The sequence below is a fragment of the Pangasianodon hypophthalmus genome, chromosome 4, assembly GCF_027358585.1.
Source record: "Pangasianodon hypophthalmus isolate fPanHyp1 chromosome 4, fPanHyp1.pri, whole genome shotgun sequence".
NCBI lineage: Eukaryota > Metazoa > Chordata > Actinopteri > Siluriformes > Pangasiidae > Pangasianodon > Pangasianodon hypophthalmus.
The window spans coordinates 9734495-9747547 of NC_069713.1; the positions used below are offsets into that span (position 1 = coordinate 9734495).

At 40.2% G+C, this 13053-nt stretch overlaps 1 protein-coding gene across 1 annotated transcript in view; it reads right to left on the reverse strand.

Moving 5' to 3' along the window:
* LOC117597152 (basement membrane-specific heparan sulfate proteoglycan core protein-like) overlaps window positions 1–12527 on the reverse strand; it is a gene marked incomplete at its 5' end in the record, with an annotated part of 59826 nt that extends 47299 nt beyond the window's left edge. The window contains 4 exons of the mRNA XM_053233532.1: window positions 155–427; window positions 5805–6077; window positions 11613–11885; window positions 12416–12527. Of these exons, the coding sequence (XP_053089507.1) occupies window positions 155–427; window positions 5805–6077; window positions 11613–11885; window positions 12416–12527 (931 nt within the window). The remainder of the gene's footprint in view (window positions 1–154; window positions 428–5804; window positions 6078–11612; window positions 11886–12415) is intronic.
* Between the last annotated feature and the right edge of the window lie 526 nt (window positions 12528–13053).

The following is a 13053-nucleotide window of genomic DNA, read 5'->3' on the forward strand; positions in this document are numbered from 1 at the left end:
TAAAAGAGTTTTACAGATTTTGGTGATATTTCCTTTGTTATACAGAGTTCTCTGTATGTCACTGTGTAAATATGGCTGTACTGTGACACTGCTAACATGTTGTTTATATGTTCATTGTTGTGCAAAATCACTTAACAGGAAGTCTCTTACTCACCAATAACGTTTACCCAGAGGTCATCACTGTAGTGGGTGTAGTGGACTGGGTTTCCTTTTCCAGCTCTGCACTTGTACTGACCTCCATCAGAGACTCTAACTGATCTGATGGTGTAGGAGTGTGTTGCAGTCTCAGTCTCAGTGCTCTGTGTGTCTTTGTTCCAGTAAAACTTCCATCCAGCAGACTGCAGCTTCAGTGTACAGGACAGAGTCACTGAGTTTCCTGTCAGTGCAGCTCCTTTAAGGTCTGATGTGAGTTTAGGTTTAGGTTTTTCTGTCAGAAATTAAATACAATTTCAGAATGTTAAATAATCTTTACTACACTAATCACATCTACAGTAAAACAGTAATACTCTCTCTGTGATGATGCTAAACAACTTATGACTACTTTTAAATTGTTTTAGAATTTTTAGTTAAACACATGATGAGGATGAAAATAGGGATATTAAATGTAAAGCTTCACTGTGATTGAAGTGAGGGTCAGAAAATAAGTGCTGTGTGATGATGCAGGTCTCTAATCTCTCTCTACTCCACATCAGTTTATTTTTATGGGTGTATAGAGTAAAGATTATTTTGGAAAAGTGGAACACAAAATGCAAAACTACACATATAATCTTTATTGGAAGACATATTGGAAATGTTTAGAAATGATCTTGTTTTTTAACACTTTTTTTTGTCTAATCATCAATAAAAGTGGGTCGTGTTGCCATCTCACAGCAAACAAACAAATAAATAAATAACTGTACATTATTAAAATGATATGAAGACAGTACACTAAGTAGAAATCTCTGCATACTCAGTAGGAGGTCTAAGTAACATTCTGTATTTCCCAGTCTACCTTAATCATCTGCTTATTTACACATTTCATAAAAACATCATTTAATGCACATATAATCCATCAATGCCTCATTTAACCATAGTTGTGGGGTGTTTCATTCATCCATTCATGCATCCATCACATCCCTTCACTTTTCCTCTCTCCACTTATTGTATTTAAGACTGTCCCAATTAAACTGAACACTGTGCTGTTCCTAATGACCTCCCCATGTCTGACAGTCTTCACAATGATTACATTATAAACATCTGGACATGATTTGAACTGATTTTATGCTTATTTTGTTATGGTTTATCATGTGTTTATATGCATCATAAATAACAATTTTAGAATCTTATTTAAAAATAAACAACTGTATAATATGTGTGTCATTTTTCTACCTCAAGAACTTTTTAAGTTAACTTTTTGGGATGCTATGATGCTATGCTAACTGTATTGTATAATTACTTGGCCGTTTTGCTTGTTGAAACTTTGCATGCTGCCTTCTTTTTCAAGAGATTTTTCATCTTAATGAGACTTTACCTGGTTAAATAAAGGTTAAATGTAATAATAAATAAAACTTCCTGTTGAATTCTGACCACGCCCCCTTACATGATGTCACATGAATGGAGTCATGTAATTTCTATCAAACACTTCCACTGCAAGGCCTCAGTAACATACGTTTTTACATTCACTTATCAAGCCAGAAAATAAATAATGCTAGGTTTAACTGTCCCAATATGTTTTTTGTTTACTACTCTATTAATCCCACACGGGGCAATTGCGTAAGGCATAGGCAGCACATCCCAAACTTCAGTTCAAATATACATAAACACACACACACACACACAAAAAAGACATTTTTAATCTAGAGAACAAAAAAGTGTTAGAGCAGCCTGTTTCAATTGAAGAAATAAAACAAGCGATTAATAGTATGCAAAGTTCAAAGTGCAGAATTTTATAAGGCGTTTAATGAACAGCTCGCACCACTTCTATTAACAGTCTTTAATGAATCTTTAACAGTCGGATATCTCCCACCCTTTTTATACGATGCAAGTATCTCCTTAATACACAAAACAGGCAAAGACCCGAAAGAGCCAGGATCTTTAGACCTATAAGTCTTTTGAATATCGATAACAAAATATTAGCCAAGATTTTAGCCAGGCGTTTGGAAACAGTTCTACCAACAGTTGTGTCCCCAGATCAAACTGGATTTGTTAAGGATAGGCAACTATTTTTTAATATTAGACGGCTTTTTAATATAATCTATACCCGCAGACCCAATAGTCGGATGTCGGAGGTGGTGCTCTCATTAGACGCTGAGAAGGCCTTTGACAGGGTCGAGTGGGATTTTCTCTTCTCGGCCCTGTCAAAGTTTGGATTTGGCCCCAATTATATATCGATGATCAAATTGCTTTACGCTAGACCCAAAGCATCGGTGCAGACAAATAACATCAGCTCCAGTCCTTTCTCTCTTCATCGTTCAACATGGCAGGGGTGCCCCTTGTCACCTCTCTTATTCGCTCTAGCTATAGAACCTCTCGCCATATCGTTACGCTCTGCAGTAGGTTATAGAGGAATTTTAAGAGGAGATGTAGAGCACGCAGATGATCTGCTTTTATACATCTCAGACCCTCTAATCTCAATACCAACAATCATAACCATATTGTCGGAATTTGGTAAGGTGTCTGGGTACAAAATTAATATATCTAAAAGTATACTATTTCCAATTGGTTTTAAAAACGGAGAAAATTCACAGACACTATCTACTTTTCCCTTCAGCATCTCAAATGGTTTCCGATACCTTGGGATAAATATTACACGGGAGATCTCCGGTCTTTTTAAACAGAATCTTTATCAAAAAACTGATCAACAATTAAAAAGATTATGCACTCTCCCCTTCTCACTGGCTGGTCGCATAAGTATAATCAGAATGAATGTTCTACTCAAATATCTATTTCTTTTTCAATGTATTCCAATTATATTACCCAAAAATAAAAAATAAAAAGATTCTCTCATTTCATCATTCATCTGGAATAAAAAAACTCCAAGAATAAGAAAGGCATTTTTACAAAGACCTAAATCCACAGGGGGTATGGGATTGCCAAGCTTTCGGTTGTATTACTGGTCTTGTAACATTCGATGTGTCTTTTTGGGATGGTATGCACCAACCTGACTGGGAACGGATGGAAAGTCGAGTCTTTTACCCAAACACTTTAAAATCGCTTTTATTCTATACTTTTATTAAATATTCATATTAAGAATATTTTTAAGCTCTTTGGTTACCCATGGCTTGTTGTTTGGAAATACTGTCAAGCTTTTTGTAGGAATAATAGAATCAACACAAAAATTAATATAACTGGAAACCACCAAAACCTGATCATTCAAATCAGGGCTATCATTTAAAAACGAGTCCCAATCAGTACTCTCAAAGCAACTGTTCAGTTCTTTTATGCTAGAGACAGTCCAGTTCTTTATTATCTTTTCCTCTCTTTCCTCACGCTTTACCACTGGCGTGTAGGTCGAAGCTAAAAGTATTGTGTTATGGTCAGCCGTTCCAATCGGCGGTATCGATTTATAGGCATCTTTGATCGGGCCATAACACTTGTCCAAAGTCCTATTCGCCCGAGTTGCACATGTAACATATTGAAAATATCCTTTTAAAACATTGTCCATGTAACACTGATTAAAATCACCTAAGATGAATTTAGGAGAATCAGGAGCAGTGGCGTCCAATTTATGCAGAGTTTTCATCACCACATCTATGGCTGAGCCCAGTTTAGCATGAGGATGAATGTACACAACAAGAAAGTATAATTGAGGAAACTCACGTGGTAAATAAATTAGTCGGGTAGAGAGAACAAGCATTTTGATGTCCATAGAGCATATTTTGTCCTGCACAATCACGTTATTGCACCAACTCTCCCTAGTGTACACACACACTCCACCTCCATGCCTTTTCCCAGTAGCATCTTTATCTCTATCCAAACAAACCGGTCCGGAAAAGCCACTTATCCTCAGGCTATCATCATCCACAGAATCATCCAACCATGTTTCAGTCATCACTATCATGTGTGCATTCCTGTACTCATGTAGAAAGGCCACATTCCCTTGTATTTCATCCATCTTATGACGAAGAGAACTGACATTATAATATTAGGCAGTGGGGTAAATCTTTGATTCACTGTCAGTCTCCGTTTGACTCCTCTGCGCTTACCCCGTTTCCTTTTGGTCCTTGTTAACAGCCCGGCGTTGTAATTTTGCACTGTATCCACATTTGTGTAGGAACCTGGCCGTAGTTCTACAGGGATATCCCACGAAGGGTCCACCGAACCAGGAGCCGAGCGTAGACTCAGGATAAATTCCCTGGAGAGCATTAATGTATTGACTCGGCTTAAGCCAGGCACACACTTAAAATGTGTGCTCGACTTTAGTGGCATAAAACTGCGCGCCGCTTCTCCCAGAAAGATGAGTAGCAACAGGAGTCGTCGAAGATTGAACATTTTCTGTGTTTACGCACTCCTGATCTTGGCGAATTTAAAATATGCTAAACGACTTATGCTAAAAAAAAAGTAGCTAACACTAGACAAACGAACAAAAACACATTAAAAACTTAGCACATGGGACGCCACACATATACCTGATTTTATCCTATTATATTTACACGTCTTATAATGTAGTCAATGTTGAAATTATTGTTTCAGGCAGCAGAGATGGTGACAATTACAGAGGATGATTTTTATTAAAATGGCTGGTAATGATAAACAAATCCAAATCATGAGGCGAATCTCAAAAAAAGTTAAACAGGCTGAAGGTCAGGCGAGGTACAAACTGGAGATCACAGAACAAGACAAAGTTCAAGAGTTGACAGCAAACACGAGGGTCAAAACCAGAATTAGGAAGTAACAAACAAAGGCTTAGTGCATCAGGTGAGAACACAAACTGAACAAATACTTTGCAGTGTGCTGGTGCAGTGAGTGTGCTTATACAGTGTGTGTGCTAATAGAGTCCAGGTGTGTGTGATCAGGAATTGGGTGACTGTGAGTGTGACACTGAACATGGTGCATGGGTGTTGTAGTCCCTAGTGTCCATGTTTGTAGGTGATGGTGCATTGTGGGAAATAGAGTCCGGTGCAGATTCCGGCATTGCCATGACACATTGTTTGGCTTTGTGATTTTCTTACTAGAGTGTACATTTTTAGTTATTTTTAACAAGTAGATCTTTATTGCTGAATTCCTCCAGTCAGTGAACGTAGGGCTCTTTGGTGCAGCTGATGTGTTACAGAGACTCTGTGTTGGACTGAGATGTGTTCTAGTTCTTGTGTGTGCATGTTAAAGAAAAATGGGGTAAAGTGTGTTTTGCAGTTGTAAGCTTGGGTTGACACAACCTGCACCACCAACTGCACACATCAGTATCTATTTAAAAATCTTCTTCACTCAATTAAACTTACAGATCTTTACTGTGAAGCCACAACAGTGAAACCTTGAAATCGGTTTTCAGACATGCAGAATCATGACAGTAGCATCGGCTTGACTATTAGGTGAAGAACATTTTTCTTATACATATCAATGATTTTCTAACAATTTTAAAATAAAATTAAAGGCAAAATGAAGTTCCAGCAGTAAGATTGACTAATAAGTTGTAGTGATTCTTTACAAATCAATTGAATCGGTAACTTTAAACTAGGAAATTGAAAGACAAAAGTAAACAGACAAAAAAGAAGCTGTAAAACCATTATAATGAGACTTTGTGTCTCATCTAATAAAATCTGGAACAAAATCTGAAACGAATCATAACTTTTACATTTACAAGTAATAACATACATTCACACACTCACCTGATACAGAGAGTGGAACAGGATCACTCGTCTTTGAGATCTGAGAGTCACTTCTCCTCCCTCTGCAGGTGTATTTACCACCGTGATAATTTTCAACAGAGATGATGATGAACTCCTGTGTTGTGTGGGATGGGTAGAATGTGTAATCGTTCCTATACCAGTCGTATGTCCACTCAGTGCCTCCTCCTCTCTGTATGTCACACCTGAAAGTCACTCTCTCTCCTCTGAACACCTGTGTATCAGGCTTTATAGTCACCACAGGTTTAGGACTCTCTGTAAGAAAAAAAAAATCACTACTGTTTCTATATATGAATTAATTTCCAACACTATCATATAAAGAAGTAGTAACATTTTAAAATTGAATACAGAATTTGGGTAAACATTCAGAGTGTAGATACAGTATATCTGCTCACATGTAAATGATTAAGCTCTGTCAGACAACAATCACTACTGATGAAGTAAATGTAGATCACAATTTTAAAATACAGACTCAGCACTTAAAATAATCAGGTTTCTGTAATGACAATTGACATCTTCTACACTATACACATACATTATATATATATATATATATATATATATATATATATATATATATATATATATATACACCCACACCCACACACACACTGCTCAAAAAAATTAAAGGAACCCTTTGAAAACACATCAGATCTCAATGGGGAAAAATATCATGCTGGATATCTATACTGATATGGACTGGGTAATGTGTTAGGAATGAAAGGATGCCACATTGTTTGATGGAAATGAAAATTATCAACCTACTGAGGGCTCAATTCAAAGTCACCCCGAAAATCAAAGTGAAAAAATGATGCAGCAGGCTAGTCCATTTTGCTGAAATTTCATTGTAGCAACTCAAAATGGTACACAGTAGTTTGTATGGCCCCCATGTGCTTGTATGCATGCCGGACAATGTCGGGGCATGCTCCTAATGAGACGACGGATGGTGTCCTGGGGTATTTCCTCCCAGATGTGGACCAGGGCATCACTGAGCTCCTGGACAGTCTGAGGTGCAACCTGGCGGCGTCAGATGGACCGAAACATAATGTCCCAGAGGTGTTCTATTGGATTTAGGTCAGGTGAGCGTCGGGGCCATTCAATGGTATCAATTCCTTCATCCACCACGAACTGCCTGCATACTCTCGCCACATGAGGCCGGGCATTGTCGTGCACCAGGAGGAACCCAGGACCCACTGCACCAGCGTAGGGTCTGACAATGGGTCCAAGGATTTCATCCCGATACCTAATGGCAGTCAGGGTGCCATTGTCTAGCCTGTAGAGGTCTGTGCGTCCCTCCATGGAAATGCCTCCCCAGACCATCACTGACCCACCACCAAACCGGTCAAGCTGAACGATATTACGGGCAGCATAACGTTCTCCACGGCTTCTCCAGACCCTTTCACATCTGTCACATGTGCACAGGGTGAACCTGCTCTCATCTGTGAAAAGCACAGGGTGCCAGTGGCGGACCTGCCAATTCTGGTGTTCAATGGCAAATGCCAATCGAGCTCCATGGTGCCAGGCAGTGAGCACAGGCCCACTAGAGGACGTCGGGCCCTCAGGCCACCCTCATGAAGTCTGTTTCTGATTGTTTGGTCAGAGATATTCACACCAGTGGCCTGCTAGAGGTCATTTTGTAGGGCTCTGGCAGTGCTCATCCTGTTCCTCCTTGCACAAAGGAGCAGATACCGGTCCTGCTGATGGGTTAAGGACCTTCTACGGCCCTGTCCAGCTCTTCTAGAGTAACTGCCTGTCTCCTGTAATCTCCTCCATGCTCCTGAGACTGTGCTGGGAGACACAGCAAACCTTCTGGCAATGGCACGTATTGATGTGCCATCCTGAAGGAGTTGGACCGCCTGTGCAACCTCTGTAGGGTCCAGGTATCGCCTCATGCTACCAGTAGTGACACTGACCCTAGCCAAATGCAAAACTAGTTAAAAACAGTCAGAAAAGATGAGTAGGGAAAAAAATGTTAGTGGCCTCCACCTGTAAAACTATTCCTGTTTTGGGGGTTGTCTCATTGTTGCTCATCTAGTGCACCTGTTGTTAATTTCATTAACACCAAAGCAGCTGAAACTGATTAACAACCCCCTCTGCTACTTAACTGGCCAGATCAATATCCCAGGAGTTTAATTGACTTGATGCTATACTCTGATTAAAAAGTGTTCCTTTAATTTTTTTGAGCAGTATATATTATATATATATAATTTTTATAACCCCTTTTTGGCCCCTCCCAGAAACCTCTGGTAAAGCACCAATGGGTGAAGTCTAACAAAGTGTTACATTTACATATATAGCTTCCTACAAAGAAATCTCTGGGTCCCCAGCTTGTGATGGTGAAATGTGCTGGATGTTAAAGAATATAAATACAGAGCCTATATAGGGCTAAAATGACACTTTCTACCCATAGAAAAGTAATAAAATACCCAATTTATTTAAATCTAGGAAAACGACCAAATAAACCATTAATCAGTAGATAAACAACGAAAAAGAAAGAAACAAATAAAGGAATCAGTTAGCTTAGCAACATAACCCTCTTACTTTATTAACATAGCCCAAATAAATTATAAATTCCCCACTTCAGTTATGTTTATTCTTCTATTCCCAATATGCTGAATACTTTAACCACTATAAAAATCCTCCTGAAAAATAAATACACAGCCACTTATTTATAACACCAAAACAACCTTCAAGTTTCAGTAGTAATTCTCAACCCCTATGGACAATGCAGGAATGGAGAGGAAAAGTTCAAACCCCAGTCAGGTATGAGTATGTCTGGAAATGTTCACAGTTTAACCTCAGTGGTTAACTTGGAAATATTGAGAAGACAATTTCAACCAAACTCTCATGTGAAATAGTTCTTAAACTGTACCAGCGCTGGTAACCTCGTTGGGGCCCATATCGTTGGTGCACATATGACAGGTAAATCCTTGGAAAATACGACAACAAAAATATAACCAAGTACTCACTCGGTCCTGTACTCCAGTATGTAGTCACTGGTGGAACTTTGAGAAGAAACCTGCTTTGGCTCTTCTCTCTCGAGGACACGATGTGAACCTTCCCCCCGCGCCGTTCAGTTGTCCACTCAGCATCCAACCGGTGGTGAATCAACAGGTGTCCGTAGACCTAACAGCCGACGAGCGTGAAAATGGCGTCTGGAGCGGCAATTGTCCACGGCTCCTCTCTTTACTCAGTGTTCGCCTTTTTTCCCTTCACGTCATTTTGCTGTGTTTAGAATACGGTACGCTCTGTAGCCGGGTTAACGGCTCTAAACTCTGTGGGCCAGTACTTACGCAGTTAATCTCCACCAAAGTTTATCAAAGCACGCTAAACTGTGTCCAACATGGCGTCCTCTCTCTCCTCTCTCTCTCTCTCTCTCTCTTCTTCCCGTATTCCTGCGCTCTCCTTTCTTCTCTTTCCAAAACTTCGATTTGTCATAAATTCCTTATTGAATACTCCCCCATGGGAAAACCCAATCAGTTCCATAATCTCTCCTTTCTTTTCCGTGCATTTCCAATAGCGTAGCAAAATAAACCCATTAATTACTGATTACAATATTTTAAACAATAACCATTTTACAAAAAGAACACAATAATATTCATTCTCATTTATATAAAACTACAACAACACATTTATTAGAAAAAACACTGAAAATAACAAACTTGTCATATTAACTTTAAACAGGACCCTATATATATACATACACACTGCTCAAAAAAATTAAAGGAACACTTTTTAATCAGAGTATAGCATCAAGTCAATTAAACTCCTGGGATATTGATCTGGCCAGTTAAGTAGCAGAGGGGGTTGTTAATCAGTTTCAGCTGCTTTGGTGTTAATGAAATTAACAACAGGTGCACTAGATGAGCAACAATGAGACAACCCCCCAAACAGGAATAGTTTTACAGGTGGAGGCCACTAACATTTTTTTCCCTACTCATCTTTTCTGACTGTTTTTCACTAGTTTTGCATTTGGCTAGGGTCAGTGTCACTACTGGTAGCATGAGGCGATACCTGGACCCTACAGAGGTTGCACAGGCGGTCCAACTCCTTCAGGATGGCACATCAATACGTGCCATTGCCAGAAGGTTTGCTGTGTCTCCCAGCACAGTCTCAGGAGCATGGAGGAGATTCCAGGAGACAGGCAGTTACTCTAGAAGAGCTGGACAGGGCCGTAGAAGGTCCTTAACCCATCAGCAGGACCGGTATCTGCTCCTTTGTGCAAGGAGGAACAGGATGAGCACTGCCAGAGCCCTACAAAATGACCTCCAGCAGGCCACTGGTGTGAATATCTCTGACCAAACAATCAGAAACAGACTTCATGAGGGTGGCCTGAGGGCCCGACGTCCTCTAGTGGGCCTGTGCTCACTGCCTGGCACCATGGAGCTCGATTGGCATTTGCCATTGAACACCAGAATTGGCAGGTCCGCCACTGGCACCCTGTGCTTTTCACAGATGAGAGCAGGTTCACCCTGCGCACATGTGACAGATGTGAAAGGGTCTGGAGAAGCCGTGGAGAACGTTATGCTGCCCGTAATATCGTTCAGCTTGACCGGTTTGGTGGTGGGTCAGTGATGGTCTGGGGAGGCATTTCCATGGAGGGACGCACAGACCTCTACAGGCTAGACAATGGCACCCTGACTGCCATTAGGTATCGGGATGAAATCCTTGGACCCATTGTCAGACCCTACGCTGGTGCAGTGGGTCCTGGGTTCCTCCTGGTGCACGACAATGCCCGGCCTCATGTGGCGAGAGTATGCAGGCAGTTCGTGGTGGATGAAGGAATTGATACCATTGAATGGCCCCCACACTCGCCTGACCTAAATCCAATAGAACACCTCTGGGACATTATGTTTCGGTCCATCTGACGCCGCCAGGTTGCACCTCAGACTGTCCAGGAGCTCAGTGATGCCCTGGTCCACATCTGGGAGGAAATAGCCCAGGACACCATCCGTCGTCTCATTAGGAGCATGCCCCGACATTGTCCGGCATGCATACAAGCACATGGGGGCCATACAAACTACTGTGTACCATTTTGAGTTGCTACAATGAAATTTCAGCAAAATGGACTAGCCTGCTGCATCATTTTTTCACTTTGATTTTCAGGGTGACTTTGAATTGAGCCCTCAGTAGGTTGATAATTTTCATTTCCATCAAACAATGTGGCATCCTTTCATTCCTAACACATTACCCAGTCCATATCAGTATAGATATCCAGCATGATATTTTTCTCCATTGAGATCTGATGTGTTTTCAAAGGGTTCCTTTAATTTTTTTGAGCAGTATATTTATATAACTCTGTGATGCACATTCTCAGTCATTACCACACACCTGTTATCAGTTTATAACTCCTCATACACACTCACTCTCTAATCGCTGTCATTCTTTCAGATTCTACAGCCTCTTACACTCAGTGTTTCAGTATAAAAGTTCGCTCCTCGTCCTCTTTACTCATTCACACTCAGGCAGGTCTCGACTCGAGCATGTTGATGTTTTTGAAGCACTAAATTTATCAAGCCCCTTTTAGAGCCTCTGAGCAGCTTGTTAAAAGAGTTTTACAGGTTTTGGTGATATTTTCTTCCAAAGCTAAACTAGTGTTGTGCCACTTGCTTTCCAGCTCACCTCACACCAGCCCTGCTCAGCCGTGCTCACACTGTCTCTCTTTAACTTTAATTAATGATGTAGCTGATAGAGTAGCTGTGTAAATGTTGCTATATTGTGACACTGCTCACATGTTCTTTATATGTTGATTGTTGTGCAAAATCGCTTAAAAGAAAGTCTCTTACTCACCAATAACATTTACCCAGAGTGCATCACTGTAGTCTGTGTAGTAGACTGGGTTTCCTCTTCCAGCTCTGCACTTGTACTGACCTCCATCAGAGACTCTAACTGAGCTGATGTTGTAGGAGTGTGTTTCAGTCTCAGTCTCAGTGCTCTGTGTGTCTTTGTTCCAGTAAAACTTCCATCCAGCAGACTGCAGCTTCAGTGTACAGGACAGAGTCACTGAGTTTCCTGTCAGCGCAGCTCCTTTAAGGACTGATGTGAGTTTAGGTTTAGGTTTTTCTGTTAGAGAAGAAACACACAGTTCAGGAGTAATGTGATCTTTACTGTACTAATCACCTCTACAGAGTGAAAACATTTTTGTTGTCTCTGTGATGATCCTGGTCTCAGCTAAACAATAATTAAGCCTACATATCTTTTTCTATTACTGAATTACTTTATTAGTGTAGCATAGTAAGCTAAAATAATCATGTTCACAGTTGTTTGCTAAAAAAGAAAACAGATCAAACATTAGCGAAATAGCAGGTGCCTACATGATGTGATTCTTCTGTGGTTTATAATTAGTAAATTACTTAAGAAATAAATGAGATTATTTACACAAGTGAATCTCTTTCTTCTTGATGAACTCATACTCAGATCCCTTCAGTCTTGATGTACAAAGTTGATACATTCTTGTGATACACATTACTCTTTTAGTTGATATTATTCAACATGTTTAAAGCAGTTCTATACAGAATACATCTCTACACTTTTCACTTTTCAGTTTTAATGCAATAGACAATATTAACATAATAAACATAAAACACACTCACCTGATACAGTCAGTGTAACAGCATCACTGGGCTGTGTGTATTCTGGGTCTGATGAGTTTGTTCCTTTACATGTGTAATCACCTTTATCAGATGCTTTAACATCAGAGATTGTGTATTGATTATTTCCTGCAGTATCTTTGACTTCTTTATTATCTCTATACCAGTGATACTGCCAGGATCCTCCAGTCTGTATCTCACATGAGAAAGTGACGGTTTCCCCAATGAACACAGGCTCAGCTGCCTGTACTTTCACTGCAGGCTTTGGTCTCGCTATACAAAGATAATAAAAACTTAAACAATAACAATATGTCAACATAAAAAAAGTTCTTCACAGACTTACTAACTTTAAATGTGTAGTGAAAAAGAGGAAAACATGACGTACCTCTCACTGTAATCGTGGCTGGATAACTGAACTCTGAGTCGTAGTTTCCCCTGCGTGCTTTACAGTAGTAATTTATTTGTTCTTCATTAGAGACTGTCACACTGAGTGTGTTGGTGTTGGGGGCCCGAGGGGACAATGGATTTGATTTCTGATCATTTTTGTACCAGAAAAACTTCCATCCAGTAGACTGCAGATTACAGCTCAGAGTAACGCTGTCTCCAGTGTAGACGGAGCTCTGAGGATTCACACTCACAGT